Genomic DNA, 18246 nt, shown 5'->3' on the forward strand with positions numbered 1-18246 from the left:
TTACTGTGCTGCCTCGCGGCCTTTCTGTGGTGCAGTCCCATCCCATACTCTTTGTTCTAGTTAGGGAGCTCTTTTTGTCTTTAAATGAGAATGGCAGTTCTGGCCCAAACAAATTTGGTTCATGGTGAACTCAGAGAAAGACTCCAGGCAGCCAGAGGCTCCTCTCCCTGTGTGTTTTTTCTGCCTTCTGTGTGGGTGGACCGTATTAACTAGAAAGCCCAAAGCAGACATCCTGCATCAGACCTGCCGGATGCTGGGCTGTGCCTAGCTATTGCTTGTCACCCCGACTGCCTTTTGTGTGCTGTAGTCTCTGCTTATCATCTGGTGTTAAGCTTTGTGAATAATTGGTTATTGATCATGAATAAGTTATGCCGATCCGTCTTTGTGCTCTTGTTCTTTGGGTCACAAGATAAAATATAGTTCATAGACAAAGAGCCTGTCATCATTCATTGTTAATGAATTCCTATTGAAAACAGAGCAAGGAATGAGGAGGTCTTACTCATCAGTTTATTTATTGATACGTTTCTGGATTCCTTCTTCTTCTCATCCCTTCCTCCATTTCGAAGTAGGTCAAATGAGTAACTCTTCTTGGTATATTTGATAAAACCAGGATGGAAAGTTCTAGAGACTTCCTGCTGATCTCTCATTACAGAGAGATGTGTCAAAGGAGTCACTGCACAGTGCTAAGCATTTGTTAGGCTACGCATAGTTGCTGAGAGAGCAACTTATTATTAAAATGTCATCCATGAGAGGTTCTTTGTAAGGTGTCAAATATTTTAAAGGGTCGTTCACTATGCTTTATAGTTTTTGAAACAGTTATTGTTAGCCTACAGGTTTATAACTATTGCCTGTTTTATGGATTTAGGTCTTCGCTGACATGAAGGTTTTCCCCTAGTGTTTTACTTAGTGTGTACATTTCTTTTTTCATTCTTTCGTTTTCCAACTCTCGGTGTTTCATATTTCAGATATTATTTTCACCTTGCCCAGACTTGTCTTGTAATTCATAATGTAGGTTGGTCTTGAACTCATGCTGATCCTCTTGTCTCAGCCTCTTCAGAGCTAGAATTACAGGCTTGAGCTTCCATGCCCCGCTTAAGGTATGTCTTTTTACAAATAGCATGTATGTATTCTTATTTACCAATCTCAGAATTCTTTAAATTTATCATCTTACTTGCTTACATATAAGGTTGTGAGGTCTTAGATTCCGTTTCTCAACCTACATTAAAAAGAAGGTATTTTCTAAAGCAAATGGTCTTTCCTTGACCATAACATTGGAATGAGGAGGGCAGAGGGTTGCAGTGAAAACCCAGGTCATGTTAAACTGTGGACATCGTTAAAGAGGATGAGGCGAGGGGTAGTTTTTAAGGTATGGGTGAGGAAGATTGCCTCAGATATCGTGGTATAACTCTCTTTGGATACAGTAAATATACAGGAGTAACCTCAGTCCCAGGTTGCTGCCTGGATGGATATCTTGGTAGAATTATACAGCTTTCTTACCATCCCTCACACCTTATGTGTTAGTTTCTGTGGGATGTTCATTCTGAGGACATTCCCTTCATAGCCTCCAGCTTTAGGTACTTTTGGAAATAGGGTCTGCATAGAAACTACATTTTGATTTTGACAACTTTTACATTCTCATTTTAAATAAAGATTTTTCTCCTTAGTATCTGTTCATCAACAGCCCTCTAGTTGGCTTTGATTGTTAATTGTTGCATGCACATTGGTCTCCTGGTTGCTTGTTTGGTCCTATGTCAGAGGCAGAAGTGATTGGTGCCTGGGAATCAGTGTCGTACCCTTTCTGCCACAGGGGAGTCACCTTTTCTGGAGAAGATCCCCTGGAGTCTGTCGATGAGTTCTATTTGTTAAGAGAAATCCACATGCATCGGCTTAAGGGGTATCAAGGATTTTATTAAGATATAAAATGGGGGAAATGCACTCACAGATAGAGGATTATGGTAAATCCAGTTGCAGAGTCCTTGGAAAGCTGGGGACCTGTCACTGGCTGCTTCTTGCTGCCTGACTCAGTCTTCACCACCCAAGAGAGCCGGACCACCCTCCTTCCTTCCATATAAGAGGTCACCACCTCTATCTGGCCAAATAGCCCAAGATCATGGGCCAAATGATTATTCACTATATCCATTCCTCTGTATTTTTTTTTTGTTGTTGTTTTTGTTTTTTGTTTTTTTTTTTTTTTTAAGAAATGGTTATCTTTTTAAGCAGTGGGCTTGCAACAAATAAACAAAACAGAAAAGATTCAGTAAATATAAAGGCATGGGAAGTTTGAAAATAAAAACAAAGAAGGAAATTCCATTTGCATATAGACTTTGGAAATGGCATGGATCATTAGACTTCTAAGAATTTTTGCAATCCTCAATACATTCACGCCAATAATCAAACATCATTATAAAAATAATCTTTATTCATGTGATTAGAGTCACAAATCAAATTTAATCACTTTAAGAGCAGTACTTAAAGGTCTTCAAAACCAAGAGATGGCAGGCTGTTGAGGCGGCTCAGAGGCTATGGCACTTGCTCTTCTTCTGAGGACCCAAGTTCAGTTCCCAGAAAGCACACAGCAGCTTACAACCATCTTCAAGTGCAGTTCTGGGGCATCCGATGGTCTCTTCTGGCCTCTGCTGATAGCACACACACATGGTTCTCATACATTTATGTAGGCAAAAGATAATCTTTAAAAAAAAATGGAACAGATGTCACAGAGAAAACAGTCATTAAGATTTAGCTTGTGAGTAAAAAACTAACACAGGCGGCAGAAAAATTATCTAGAAAATACAAAAGTCTTTCTACCCTAGGCCAGTTTTTGTAAATTTTACTAGAAACAGATATATATTTAAAACTAATTTGTCTAAAAAAAGAATTGTGTTCAGGCTTTACTGCAGTGTGTAGGCTCAGGTTTGGAAAATATTGTAAATGCTTTATGACCTCGACCATGCATAAATTTCCTTTCCTGAGCTGTGCCCTCCCCAAACCTCCAGCTTGCATACTGTGACATGCTCAAGTGTTCACTTTGTCCCTTTCTTTCTCCTCCCTTTAGAACAAGGCCCGTTCTATTGCTGAACCCGAGCTTCATGTTTGTAACACAGAATCTTCTTATCTGAACAGAATTCTCTCTGCTCTTCCTCTCCAAAAATGTCTCTTTCTCTTCACAGTCCTCTTGGTCTCTTCCCTTCCTGCTTCCTGGCTCCACTTTGGCTTTGTTTCCTTTGTTAAATTGATACGTTTTAGCAAACCTCTAAAAATCTGTACATTTAGACAATTACTGTTTTTCACAATGAAAGAATGAATTTTATGTCCTACAGGTTTTCCTCATCAAAACATGCTTTTCCCCCACGTTTTTCTTTCCATATAGAATTACCCATCAGCTTGAATCTGAAACTCTTAAGTAATCATTTTCGTAGTGAAGACCAGAGAAATCTACCTTGAATTTTTCCATACTTTGACAACATATAAAATGTATGTTTTAATAGATACAGTTATGTACTGTATTGTAATGATTTAAAAAGTCAAGGAAACCTCAATTTATATTTAACTTGTTTTTTATTGTTTTAGCTTACATTGGAATCATATAGTTTCCTTTGTATACTTGATGGCATTTGTAGACTTTAGCTTATGTGGCTAATTTATTTTTAAACATACCATTTAACATTCACCTATTTTATTCCTTGATTACATATGAAATTGGAGATGTTACTTATATAGTCTTTATTTTCAGCTCTTAAAGTTAAATAGCTGTGTTTAATGTGCAGGAGGCAATAGACATTACGTTATCTTTTTATTTGTGTATTTATTTTTAGGTTAAAGTTATGGTTTGATTTCAGTATCTTGCAGAGATAATTACAACTTTGCCAAGCCATGAAGTCCAGGCCAAGGTGTGTGCTAATCCTGACAATCATCTCTATTTTTATTTTGTCAAAAATTTATGAGAATAGGACAGTCAAGTAGTAATGTAAATTTATTAGTTTATAACAAGATAGTTGAATGAAAATTATATTTATGATAGAATGGAACAAGTTAAGGTCACCCACTTACGTAAGTAAACTTTTAGATTTTTATTTGTAGTTTTATGAAGCCTGAGACCAAATTGTTCGGCCTCAGCAGTTCTCATAGCTTACGGTTTTCAAATAAACCTTCTCTACTTTTATTGTGTTTTTTCCCTTTTATTTTTCTTTCATCTCAAATGAACTTAGGAGGGAACACTTAGATGTTTTCATTTTGGCTAGAACTGGGTGAAATAAATTTCCAACATCCCTTGAATAACAAGATCATTTTAATGTGAGGGGAAAAGGTGGATTGAAAATAAAGACAAAAACAAGAAATTGGAACAAAAACTTAACCTGATTATTGTGTTTATTGTATAGTTGCAGATTAAGAATAATCATAACAGTATTGACATGAGAATTTTAATCAGGCATGCAATCAAAAGATGTTTTTAGACACACAGAGCCAAGAGAGATTTACCACCATATTCATAGATGTGATTACAAGTTCAGGTATTTTAGAAACAAGGGAGAAACCACTGCTGCAGTTGCTCTTGTTAAAGCTATTCTCCTGCATTGCAGGGTCAGCCAACCCTGGCTAGGTTAGCTCTGCCCTACGCTGTTGCGGGGACTCAAGGAAAGAAAGTTACCTTTATACAAAGTCATCCCCAAGAAAAGTGGCAGCGCCTGGCCGAAGACCCTTCATAGAGTTCCACTTCAAAGACGATTCATGGCTTCGTGGAGTACTGCCACGAAGTCAGAAAGACTCATGAGTCAGAAAAAGCCATGTTATAGAAATGAAGAATACTACAGGCTCCATATAGGGTCTGCTGGAGTTGAATATTTGCTCCATAGGGATTATGTTGTCACCACATACAACAACTTAAAAGAAAAAATACTTGACATCTACCATTTCTTCCATTTGTTCATGTATGTATATATGTATGTATGTATGCATGCATGCATGTATGTATATATCATCTACTAGCTAACATCTGTCTGTCGTATGTATCAGATCCTTCACCTGTCATCTATCTCATCTACATACTTGTCTTTCTCTTAACTCCTAATCGTCTCTCTACCTGTCTCCCTGTTTATCCACCCATCTCTTCACCCATCCTGATATCTCTCTACCTGTCTCTCTGTTTATCCACCCATCAATTCATCCATCCAGGTTAGTTTTTATTCTCAATCTGATACAACCTAGAGTTATCTGAGAAGGAACCTCAGTTGAAGAATTGCCTCCATCAGATTGTCCTGTGGCCATGTCTGTGAGTTAGTCTCCTGTCAGTTGATCTAGGACAGCGGCTCTCAACCTATAGGTTGTAACCCTTTTGGAGGTCAAATTGGAGTTTAAATGACCCCTTCATGCAATAGCCTAAAACCATCTGGGTGTCAGATATTTACATTACGATTCGTTACAGTAGTAAAATTACAATTATGAAGACGCAATGAAAATGTTGTATGGTTTGAGGTCGCCACAGCATGAGGAATTGAAGGTTGAGAACCACTGCCTAGGTCAACCCCACTGTGGATGGCACCATTCCCTGGCCAGGTGGTTCTGGTCTGTCTCTGAAATGCAGCTGAGTGTAAAGCAGTGAGTGAGCCAGTAAACAGGGGTTATTTCTGCATGAGTTCCTGCCCAGCCTTCTCTCAGTATGGACGAGCCAAATAAACCCCTTTCCCCTAAGTTGCTTTCGTCAGTGTTTTCTGACAGCGATGAAGAAGAAACTAGAATGCTATTTATATGTTCTAGCTTGTCTATTTCTCTTTTCTGTATGTCATAGTTAAGAGCATATTAGTCATAGTTCTCTATCCATCTATCATCTCTATGTATATATTTATCTGTCTTCATTTATCCCTCTGTTTATCATTTCTCTATATTTTATCTATTTCTCATGCATTGATCCTTCATCTGTCTTTTACATCTATCTCTCCATCCATCCATCCATCCATCCATCCATCCATCCATCCATCCATCCATCCATCCACATCATCTATCTGCATTAATTACTTTATTGTTGCTGTAATAAAACATCATTACCAAAGCAGCCTGTAGAAGAAAGGGTTTATTTGGACTTCTGGTTCCAGTGGGTCAGATTCCATAATGTGGAGCATAGGCAGCAAACAGCAGGCATGGTGGACAAGAAGAACTTGTCAGCTTAAGTTTTTAACTGCAAGCAGGAATCAGGGTGAGAGAACTGGAAAGGGGCTTGTGCCTTTGAAACCTCAAAACTTATGCCCAGTGATCTACTTCCTCTTCCAAGGTCACACCTCTTAAACCCATCCAAGCTGTAACAACAGCTGAGGACCAAGCCTTCAAACATCAAAGCCTATGAGGAACTTTTTCATCCAAATCACTACATCATTGTGCTCCTATCTCTCCCTCTCCTATATATCATTTCCCTATATCTGTCTGTCATCTCTCTAGTCTACTCTGTATGACAGAGATGTGTAATGATCTATATTTGGGAATAGCATTTTCATGGTATTACACATCCCTCAATAGCATTACACATCCCGCTCTGTGTATTGGTCTTTATTTGGGAATAGCATTTCCATGGAAATAGCTGAACACTGTAGTGGGAGCATGCCACCTCAGTAGACTAGACATATTCAGAGGTTGAGGCAAGGGAGTGATTTTTCAAGATCAAATGCATGGCATGGTATCAGACACTTGAAATGGTAGTTTTTGGCCATGATGATTCATAGCAGGGGTGCCATCAATCTGAGATGAAGGAAGCAGGTGCTGGGCAGAGGCCCTGCATGGTGGTGTTGCGGCTGCTGTGCAGGTGTTGGCTTTCTGGTGATAACACTAGGTAAATATGCATGGGACCAACCCCTTCCCCTTTTAATAGCTTCCAGGCCTTATTTTTTTTTCAAAAAAAAAAAAAAAAACTTGGAAAATCATGTGTATGCATGTGTATCTGTGTTGAAGTAAGTACTTGAGAGTTAGTGCTCAGGGATAGCTGACGAGGCTGCTGGAGTCTCTGGGTCTGGAATTCTCAGCAGTTGTGAGTTTCTTGATCAGGGTGCCAGGACCAGAATTCAGGTCCTTTGCAAGAGCTGTGTCCTCTTAACCACGGAACATCTCCCCTACCATATTTACATTTTTCACACATTCGTTTCTGTTGCTTTTCTTTGCATTTTCTCAAGAGCCACATTCCCCGTTTCTTCCTTTCTCCCCTTGCTTTCTTCAATACCAGTTAATGTTTTCTATTTTCCATCTTCTGTTCTCTTAACATGTTTAACATCCTTTACTACTGTTTTTTTTTTCCATAATTATCCCAGATGGAAACATGCCTGCTAGATTTAAAGAATAATTTAAATTGCCATTACCGTTCTCTTGGAAGTGGCCAAATCCAGGCTGGCAGAACAGAGACTGTGTGTGCATTCTTTTTGTCCTTGGCATTAATGTCACCATGCACTTTCCTTCCATGTGTATTTTGAGCCTGGCCACACATTGCTGTTTTGTATAGTCGGCGTTCATTGGTTGTGCTCTATGTATAGAATTGTTTTGTATAGTCGGCGTTCATTGGTTGTGCTCTATGTATAGAATTGTTTTGTATAGTCGGCGTTCATTGGTTGTGCTCTATGTATAGAATTGTTTTGTATAGTCGGCGTTCATTGGTTGTGCTCTATGTATAGAATTGTTTTGTATAGTCGGCGTTCATTGGTTGTGCTCTATGTATAGAATTGTTTTGTATAGTCGGCGTTCATTGGTTGTGCTCTATGTATAGAATTGCTTTTCATCTCTCTTTTTAACTTCACGTTTCCCTCAGGGGTCGTTTTCCTTCTGTCAAAAGAGTTCCCCTTAGAATTTCCTTTAGAAGAAATCAGCTACAGGCTTTGTGTATATGAAAATGATTTATTTCATGTCTGTGTTTTGAAAAATACTTTCATTTGACACAGCCCTCCAGGTTGGCACTTTTCTTCCTCCAGGTGTTACTCCATTTTCTTCTGGTTTCCATCATTTCTGGCGAGAAGTCTCTTTTTAGACTCGCGGTTATTGTTACATCCTTAAAGATAGAGTAATATGCCTTCTCCCCTCTGGCTGCCCTCGAGGTTTGTCTCTCTGGTTATTTGCATAGGAAACAACCTATGTGGGCTGCATAGGAAGACGTTTCTTTGCATTTACTTTGCATTGAGTATTTGGGGTTTGGGTTTGAAGTCGTTGATCACCGTTTCAATGACTTCCCTCCCTCCTGGTCCTCCCTTTCTGCTGATGCATCAGTAACCTGTGCCCTAGATCTCTCTGCTGTGCTCCCTCTTCCACACTCTCTGTGTTTTCCTCCTTTGTCTGTGTCCTCAGGAACTTTTCTCTGGGTTGTCTACCATTTCACTATTTTTGTTTCTTGCTGTTCCTAGACTCTAGTTAGCTCATACAGTAAATTCCTAGTGTTGTTATGTTGTTTAATTTGGGATTTTGCATTTTAAAGATCCATTTGGGCCCTGCCATGATCCACCTTGACTTCTGTTTCCCCCCCACCTTTTATTTTTCTGACATTCCATCATTTTATTTTTTCTAATAAAAAAAAGATCTTTTATTTTTACTTGTATGACTGCTTGTGTGTCTTGCTCTGTGTGTAAGCACATGTATGTGGTACCCACAGTGGCCAAAGAGGGTGTTGGATTCCCTGGGGCTCGATGTGAGCTGCTGTGTAGGTGCCGGGAACAAAACTTAGGTTCTTTGCGGGCCGTCTCCCGGGCCCCCATGTTCTTTTTTTTAAGTTTGATGTTCCCATCAACTGACTACAGGAAATCTGCTGTGCTCTGGGCCATTTGTCCTCTTTCCCTCTTTGGTTTGGCCATGGGGACCGTTTGTTTTTGCTGAGATAGTGAGTTCTGTTTGAAGGCTGGACTACACATATGTAAAACGGTGGGAGCTCCATACTGCGTGTTTGTCTTCCTGAGATGGCTCATCCCATCTACTGGGCTGAGCCTCTTGGTCTTGTTGGAGACTGTGCTTGGGCCTCACTGTGCTGTAAGCCTGGTCATTTCTGTTGCTGTGGCAAAAATACTCCAACAAAAGACAACTTAGGGCAGAAACACTTCGTTTTTCAATTCTAGGTCACAGTCTTATCATTTCTGAGAAGTCAAGGCAGGCTTAGCCACAATCAAGAGCAGAGAGACAAATGCACCTTGTTTACTGTCAGCTAGCTTTTTCTTATCTAGTATTGTTCAGCAGCTCAGGCTGGGGTGACACCCACAGTGGGCTAGGTCTTCTCATCTTCTCATACCAACTGATCCAGGTAGCCCTGCATAGACATGCCCACGGGCCAACCTGGTGTAGGTATTTTCTTATTAAAACTGTCTTTTCAGATGATCCTAGGTTGGTTTTTAAAACTAGCAAAAGACTATATTTTAGGCTTGGTCAGTTTGGGCGCTTGGTTTCATGAGAGTTTAAGGTGGGCCGTGTGCCTTGTATTCCTGGTGAGCTACAGTCTACATTTCATTTCCCAAGGTTCTCCAGTCTTCCTACTCAAGAATCTGCTGTGTTTGGTTTTGTTTTGGTTTTTTTTATTGTATTTTATTTGTTGTGTTTTTGGAAGTCCCTTTCCTTGATTTTTGAAACCCAAGTTATTTCTTCTGTAGACGGCTATCAGCTCCATTCGGCTTTCTAGAAGTATCCTTTTTAGTGTTTAGTCTCTCTCACCATGCAGCACCAGGAACGGGCAAATGTCCTGAGGTGACAGAAAGTTACAACTTATTTATTAAAAATGGCATGCATCAACATTCATGGAATGAGTGTACAAGATCCTCACTGTTCATTGAAAACATAAGTGAAATTCTTGACAATTTCCTGGCTTCCATCACCTTTTAAATGACTGCACTTGTGTCGTGAGTGCCGTTACTAAAAATAATTTTGAATTTACCATTATAATGTCATTTTCAAATTGTTATAGGATCCCGTTATGTTTAGATAATTAAGTCCCTTATGTTAGTTCTATAACATCATTGACACCTCCCAGGTATTTGCATCAGCACCCGCCTTGGTTTTCCTGCCACCTGTGAACAGAAGTTCATGACTCTCTAATTTCAATTGTTCAGTACGTCATTTAGTCAAACCTCTATTTGGAAACCTTTATTTACAAAACAGGTGCACTGGGTTGCAATTTCCCACTTTATACAGAATTCCTTGCTTTAGAATGTAACTCATTTAAATGTAAGATTACCTCTGGGATAATTAATTATCACTGAGTTTATGAAATTTTCCATTGTGTACAAGTTTCAGGTGGGGTATATTTTTAATTAGTCAGGAAACTAGTTTACATTAATAAAACATCTGAGTTGCTACATTTTAAAATGTAAATGCCACTTGCAGTAACTGCTAATAAATAATTTATAGATGGGACTACTTTATGATGAGCAGCATATATCAGCATCCGTGGAACCGCCATACAGGAGCTGGATTGTGCATGTAAGGCGGAGCTGAAGATCTTGACAGTTTTCTGGTCCCCGTGATCTCTCAAATGGATCCACTGGTGCAGTGCCATTTCTCAACATAATTTCGAATTCACTGATATAATGTCACTTTTTTTTTCAAATGGCTATGAGCTTGTCACATTTAGACAATTAACTCTCCTTATGTTAGCTATGTGACATTAGGATTTAGGAACACTAGCATAAGGCTTAAAGATGTAGCTCTTCAATAGAGCACTTGTCTGGAATGCATGAGACCTGGGCTCCATGCACAGTTCCCTACATCAAATAATTAATGAATAATTGAAAGCTGGCACGAAGCATGTCAAGTGAGAATGTGTTTTTTTTTTTTTTTAAAGCTAAATTGGTCCATCACATCCCCTTCCTTTCCTTTCTTCTGTCTCCTTCTTTCCATACTTCCCTTTGTATATTTTATATCTTTTTTGTTTTGTGAAGTGTATCAGGTTACCGGAAACCTGTATTGTAACTCAATAGTTGCATACCTCAGTAGCTGTGAATCAGTTCACATTCCCCTTTGGATGGATGCTGGTGATTGAACCTCATCCTCCCACAGGTCCCCCATCAGCTAGCTGCCTTCGTTACTGTGGGTACAGGGTGCAGGGCAGGAGCGTCTCCTCAGGTCCCCCACAGTGTCGTGTGTTTCTTGCAGGCTGTATGAGAACAAAGGGGAGGCTGACTTCGTGGAGTCCTTGTTGCAGCTGTTCCGGTCCATCAACGACATGATGAGCAGCCTATCAGAGCTCACAGTCAGGGTGAAGGTAGGTGCCATCACGCTCTACCAGGCTCAGGTGGCTCCCGCCTGGGCTGACAGACTCTGACTCATGAGTGCAGTCTTGGTCTGTGTGCAGTAAGTGCTCATCTCCTTTCTCCCCAGGTGACTGAACTATTGCTTATCTCTTTTCTCTGTTCCAGAGGAGTTCTGAATGTACTTTATATAAATAGCGGGAAGTTTATTAAAGTCAATTTAACAGCCAACTTGTCAGGGCATCTGGCACCTGAGACTGTGGGAGGGATGCTGAGGTGGATGGAGCTTTAGTCAGACCTCAGGCTGTGAACAGGGGATGACTCCATTGTTCCTTTTTTCTTTCTTGTCTCCCATTTCTTTTTTATGTGTTTGCATATGTATAGATGCACATGTAAAGTGGTGTGTGTGTGGTGTGTGTGTGTGTGTGTGTGTGTGTGTGCGCGCGCGCGCGTGGAGGCCAGAATTTGACCTTGATGGTCATTCCTCAAGTATCTTCCACTGTTTTTGTTTGTTTGTTTTTATTATTATTATTATTTTTATATGAGGTTTCACTGACTGGCCTGGTATTTACTCTGTGGACCAGGCTGTTGTTGAACTTACAGAGGCTTACCTGCCTTTGGCTCCCAGGTTTTAGGATTAAAGGCATCATGTCAAGCCCACTTTCTGTTTTTGAGACAAGGTCTATCACTGAACCTGGAGCTTGATAAGTAGGCTATCCTGGTTGACCAGTTAGCTTTAGGGATCATCCTTTCTGTGCCTGTTCATCTCTAAGATACCCAGTTTGCATCACTGTGTGTAGCTTATATCAGGATCCTCACACAAACTCAGCACCTCATGTCTTGCATAAAGGTGCCTCTAATCGTTGAGCCATCTTGCTGGTCCCTCTGGTTTTAATTGTGTTTATAAAATGAGTTTTGTGGGATTGAGTTCAGGTCTTTATGCTTGCCAGCAAGCACTTAAGTGGCTGAGTTATCTCCTGAGCCCCTCTTCACCCATTTATTTATGATCCCCTCTTCTTATTCTGTTGTCCTTGGGACGAAGGCTTGGGACTCCTCTAGGCTTTACTGGCATGGAGGCATCCCAGAGATGGGGTGTGGAGAGGCCCCGGGGAGCAGTCCCAGGCTCCTGCACCCTTGGGCATCTCTGCTGTGTGGACGTTTATGGGCTGATTTATGACCTAACAAGCTGTGCAGTTTGGAGTTTGCTTCCTGCAATAGTCCCAGCAAGGAACAATAGTAAACCTTCTGAGTGAGTCCTTGTAGCTTGACTCTCCATGCTGAAGCTGCATCTTCTCTTCCTTTGTGTCCTTTGAGTGGATAAATTCAAACGAGTTCTTTGTCATTCTTGCGTTCAGAGTGCTTTGGACAAGTCACCTCCCAGCTGTAAAGCTTTGCTGTGCTGTCTATGATGAGGATACATGTGTTCAGAAATGGTTCCTTGTCACAGTCACCAAGGTGACTCTTCCGGTCAAGCAAGAGCAAAGCTGTGACTTCCCTTCTGCCTCCAAGGTGCTTCCTGGGCAAGCCTTGAGATCCCTTGCCCAATTTTGAGATGAATTTTCCCCAAATTGGTGATCTATGAGGAAAGCTGTGTCCTACATATAATAAAAGTTTTAGGCTAGTTGTTTTGACAATGTGATATTGCCCAAGGCTGCCTTCACCTTCCAGGGTTAAAATTAGCTTTCTACCAGTATATTTTACAGAGGAATGCAATGGCATTTGAGGGAAACAGACACACATTGGGCAAGAATAGATAAAAACAGTTCCAGAAAGTTTTGAGACCAGAAGTAATTTTAGTTGGCTAAATATACTTACGTGATTAAATATTACGTGAATAAATATTCTTACGTGATTAAGTTTGATTGGGCTTGACTGGTGTCTGCCTGCTGCTGTGGAAGTCAAGTCATTTGTCAGTGGAACCCGGAAAACTTTCCCTCTGGTGGGTGTTTTATTGTAAGACACGGATGAATTCAGGGACATTCATGCTTGCTGCAGGCCTTCCATCTGCAAGCTGGAAGCCAAGTTTCTTCATTCACTGATAATTTGGGATTGTATGTTCTCGCCACATTTGCTCTTTCAGTACTGCTGAATTAAGGGGTCTGCCTCACATACTATTTTTACTCTTTCTGTTTTGCCATGTTGAAACGGAAACAGAATCGTGCGGTATCGTAGGCTGAGAAAGTGTTTCTCTTAGTGGGGCATTTTTGAGGATTAAGTATTATTTCCCAAAGGGCTGCTGGTGGTAGCTGCTTCATTTGCTGGTGCTGTGGTGTAGGTCATGCGCATGTTTTCATGGTGCCCATGCCTGGAAGTGTGTGTATGTGTGTGCGGTTTCACTGCATGTTGATATGTAATAAACCGATGTGTGTGTGCATCTCTGTGGGGTGTGGGCGTTGTGTATGTCTGTGTTTCAATACACATGTGAGTATATATGAGTAGGCACGTATGTTTTGCTGTAAGAGCGTGTGAATCATGGTGTGTGTTTTATTTCTCTGTGTGCATTCATTTTTAGTGCCTTTCCTGTATCTATGAAGCTGAAAATGGTTCATGAAAAATGCCAACCCTGTCCCACATGATGTACTCAGGCGTTTCCTCCCCTCTTCCAGTCTCCTTTAGTCTATTCTAGACTAACGTTTTGAGTAGTAAAATTGCTCGCTGGGAGGCTCTGTGTTTCAGCAAGGGCTAATGGATCTCAGCCTGCATTTGTAGGTAGTGCTTTCTACTGTTCTTTGGGGGCTCTTTCCCATCTTTCCTGCATAGAATAGTATGAATATATTATCATTGTTCTCTGTACTTTCTCCACTGTCTGTGGAGCCTCAGGCTCCTGCCAGTTGGGTATGTGGCAGGGACTGGAGTGAAGACTAATTGAATTTGAGGCTTCTGCCCTGAGAATATACACAGGCATGCGAGAGTCTTTCTCCTTCCAGGGACTGTCCTTAGGGAGAAGCCTTCCTGTATGTCCCCTTCGTCACCCTCTCCTGGTGCGATTTCCATCTGGCCTTCCTAAAAGGAGCTGCGTTGGAATGATGGCATTCTTTAATCAGTTGAATTGGAGTGGCTGCTTGGGTTTTGCCCTCCAAGAGACATGCTTTTAATGTCGCTGAAAGAATCCTTTTTGCCTTGTGTCTTACGTCAGATTCTTCTGCATGGAAAACTTTTACTGCTGTTTGTCCATCTCCTTCTAAGCTGGCATCTCAGGTCTGTACTGCTTCTCACAAATTTCAAAGTTTATATATAGTTTTATATTCTCCAGGAAAAAAATATGTCTGAATGTGTGTGGAGCAAGACAACTGACAGCCAGATGTGGCAGTTTCCACACGAGAAGTCAGGCTTCGCAGAGCTTTGACCTACTCAGTGCTTCACGCGTGGTGACAGCAGTACCCCTTCACACCTTCCCGCCCAGGTGCTTTCATTTTCCTCCCGGGGTTCAGGTCCATGAAGGAGAACCACTCATCCCCTCAGCTCTCAGAGCTGCTGCTGTGGGCACTTCACCCTGCAGTGATGTGCCTTTTCTCTGCACGTGGAACCATCCCACGCAGACACAGATCCGCATGGTGAGCCACATGTTTAGAGTGTCCTCCCTCAGTGTACCCGGGACATTGCTTCTAGGACTCCACAGAGTCAAGCGGAGGCCTGAGATGCTCAGATCCCTTAGAAAAATGAAGTAGCATTTGCAAATAACCTTTGTCCTTCCTCTTCTATGGTCTATTTTTTATTACTAACTTAATGTTTTAAGAAGAGGAAAGATTTCTTTGGCTTCATTGTTTGACAGTGCTCAGTTTACATCAAATCTTCTATTTGTATAGCTTATGTTACCTAATTCACCGGTGATAAATGCCATGCAAACAGTGGTCCTGAAGAGGGAATGATGAGAGGAAAATCTGTATATTTTTAGTTCAGACACATTTCCTCACATTTGGTTTTGGTCAGTGCTTTGTTAAAACCCTCTGATGTAGAACTTAACAGTGGGCAGGGTTGACAGCATGCAACATATGTGCTATATGTTTCTTTTTATACAAAGACTGTTAGGACTTTAATAGTTTCATCATGATTTTGCAATATAACAATAATTGTCTGTCTGTATGCCATCCCCCCACTCCATGTATGTGCACACACATATGTGATTGCATGCACTTGTGAAGAGGACAGAAGCATAGGTACCCCTTGGAGTTAAGAGTTATAGGCAGTTGTGTGAGCCACTTGACTTGGGTGCTGGGAACTGATCTTGAGTCCCCTGTAAACTCAGTATTCCTCTTAACCACTGAACCATCTTTCTAGACTGACCCACCAATGTTTTCCACCAGCATGTCGTTCCCACCTACTGGCTGTAGTCTAGCTCGTTTATTCCACTTCCTCTTTCAGAATACCCTTTTCATTTTCATAAGCAACTCTTTAGGACCTCGGCTGGCCATCTCTAGTCCTGCTGGAAGCCCTGTTACATCCGGTCTGCTCCGCGGCCTGCAGTTTCCTTAGGTCTCACTGTCCTCCCGTAACCGTCCTTTGTGCTGGCAGGACTTGTCTCTCACCTGAGACGTCTGCGCTTTCCATCTGCCTGGTGCTGTTACATCAGGTGGCTGCGACTTGGTTTCCTGTGCGCCTCGCCCTGGCCTTGCTTCTACTTTATCCTCAGTGGCATCGAGTCGGGGGCGAATCCACTTAGTCTTTCAGCGCCTACTTTTGTCTCTTTTGTTCCTCTGGTTATTGGCCATGTTGGGGGAGGAGGAGATTGCTGTGCAGAGGATGTCAGCCAGTGAGGGACCAGACCGTTGTAGACCAGCCCGCAGCTTAAGAAAGTCACATGTTTGCCCAAAGCAAACGACATCCTCTTTCTTTCCTTCGTTTCCTTCCCTTTGAGGTTGGTAGGGGTCGGCTGTGTAGCAGTGGGCAGTGCAGAGCTTCCATGGACATGATGTAGGTTCTACTCACAGGCCTCTCATATTGCTCAGGTTCAGGATGTGATGCTCCTCAGGGGGACTTTCCAGGTCATGTCACCGCATAAGGAAAAACACTTATATAGGAACAGCGAGTCTGGCAGCCCAGGAGCAGCCAGCCGTGACAGGAACGGCTACACTTGGATGAGAATCAGCCACAGGCCAGGCCTTCTAGAGAGTAGTGCTGGCAACATGCCAGAGTCCAGAAGGTGAAAGACCTAGTTAACATGGGAGTTGTATTAATTTCCCGCGATCACACACACACACAAAATCTTCTTCAGATGCGGTGACTTGAAACAGCATCAATTCATTCTCTCATAGGCCTGTGGATTGGAAGCCTGGCATCAAAGCACCAGCAGGCTGCTTCCTTCTGTGTCGTCTGGGACAGAATCTGGTAGTCCTCAGCCATCCTTGGCCCACAGACACATCCATCTGGCTCTAGTCTGCGTTTTCTCATGGGGGTTCTGCTTGTGTGTGTGTGCATCTTGTGTCCTTTCTCCTCTTCGGTCATGTGGTACCAGTGCCTGCTCTCCTAAAGCCCGACCCCATGCCCATTGGAGAGCCGGACCCCATGCCCATTTAATTTTGTCAGACAAGGCACTGTTTCTTGTCACACTTTACTCACAAGTCCTTGGGACTTGCATGCATCCTTTTGATGCAATCCCTTTAATCCACAGCAGCCGTCCGCAGGAATATGAGTGGCTCCTAAGACAGTGGGAAACACTTGAAGGACTATGGCTTTGGGCTAGGTACCCGTGGTTCGCCTGACACATTATCGGTGTAGCAGAACCTTCTCAGATTAGTGTAGACACAAGAGGCTGGGTGAACACAGATTCCAGTCCTAAGTCTGAGGAGATTCTGGCCCAGCTCTCAGGTGACCCTGATGGTCCTGATCTTGCCAGCTCTGTAAGTTAAAAGAAGCCAGGCTAATGCTGCCTTCCAGTGATCGTGGGCACTAATAGGAGGGAATACTGGGGTCCGAGCTGGTGCAGCCTTTCCTGCTGCCTTCACCTGTGCTGCCTGCCTTCCGCTTCCACTTCCCAGCTTTGATTTGGGGAGACCCTTGCCAGTAAAGCCATGTCACGTGTCAGTAAAAACTCAACAGCAGAAAAGAAGGTGTCAGGCACAATATCTTGTGTCCTTCTGGCAAGTGTCCTTTGGTTTAGAATGCTCCCAAGTTCATTACTATGACTCTCTGTTCTGTGCATCTTCAGAGCCACTTTCTACAGTCTAGACTAGAAGAGAACGCAGCAGACAGGGCAACCCGGGCCTCTGCTTTCTGCTTAGCTGATTCTCTACAGTGGTTCTTACCTTCTCTACAGAACCACAAGCATTAGCAAGGATAATCTGGAGCCTCTTGCCAGGTGCACTTCTTTCTTGGCCCCATCTATGCTGCATGGAAGACATTGCTGCAGCAGCCAGCTTTGCAGATGTGCAGTAGTAATAGCAGAGACCTGCTGTTCCACCCTTCTTAAGCAAGCCTGCTTTCGCACGGGTCTCTTTCCAGCCTGTGTGAGAGACTCATTCTAAGGACAGTATCTATCATTTATGCTTTCTTGCATAAACCCAGTCACCTTTCCTTGCTAGAGTAGCCATAATTATAGCCGTAATCATTGTGCACCAGTCTGGGGCACGTGTCTGAGCTGATGTGCATTCATTTGCTCAATCCAATGATTTCTCATTAAATTAATTTTCCTGTTGTCGAATGCAAGGGCTTCACTTTCAGAATCTTAAGCCTAGAGTGAGCGATTTCATTAGTAGGTAGTGGAGAAAACGTCATCTTTTCCTTTAACCTGTGACTGATTTCTCCCCCGCTGATCACCGTGACCCGGCTTGTGTTAGAGACAAGCGTTTAAGCTGGATCCACAGAATTCTGGCCACTTTAACCATCCCACCTACGCTGCCTTTTGTCTGAAGCTCTCTGGGAAGTAGACACTCCTTTGATTTCGAGGCTTCTGCTCAGGAGCCCATGATTTCCAATTGCTTCCATCATGGCCTTCAGGACTTGCTGGCGTTCCTCCCACATGTAGTACTGGCTTGCATCCTGCCTCCTGCCAACCATGTTACCTAGCTCCTTTGTTCTTCCTCCTTTATGGTCAGGATTCCTTCAGTGTCTCTGAGTAGCAGCAGGC

At 42.4% G+C, this 18246-nt stretch overlaps 1 protein-coding gene across 2 annotated transcripts in view; it reads left to right on the forward strand.

Moving 5' to 3' along the window:
- The window catches only part of Dock1 (dedicator of cytokinesis 1), a 504121-nt gene that overhangs the window by 124212 nt on the left and 361663 nt on the right, over positions 1–18246 (forward strand). For both annotated transcript variants that reach the window (XM_038330219.1, XM_038330227.1), the window contains exon 23: positions 11089–11197. In XM_038330219.1, the coding sequence (XP_038186147.1) occupies positions 11089–11197 (109 nt within the window). The remainder of the gene's footprint in view (positions 1–11088; positions 11198–18246) is intronic.

This window comes from Arvicola amphibius, chromosome 1 (assembly GCF_903992535.2).
Source record: "Arvicola amphibius chromosome 1, mArvAmp1.2, whole genome shotgun sequence".
Classification (NCBI taxonomy): domain Eukaryota; kingdom Metazoa; phylum Chordata; class Mammalia; order Rodentia; family Cricetidae; genus Arvicola; species Arvicola amphibius.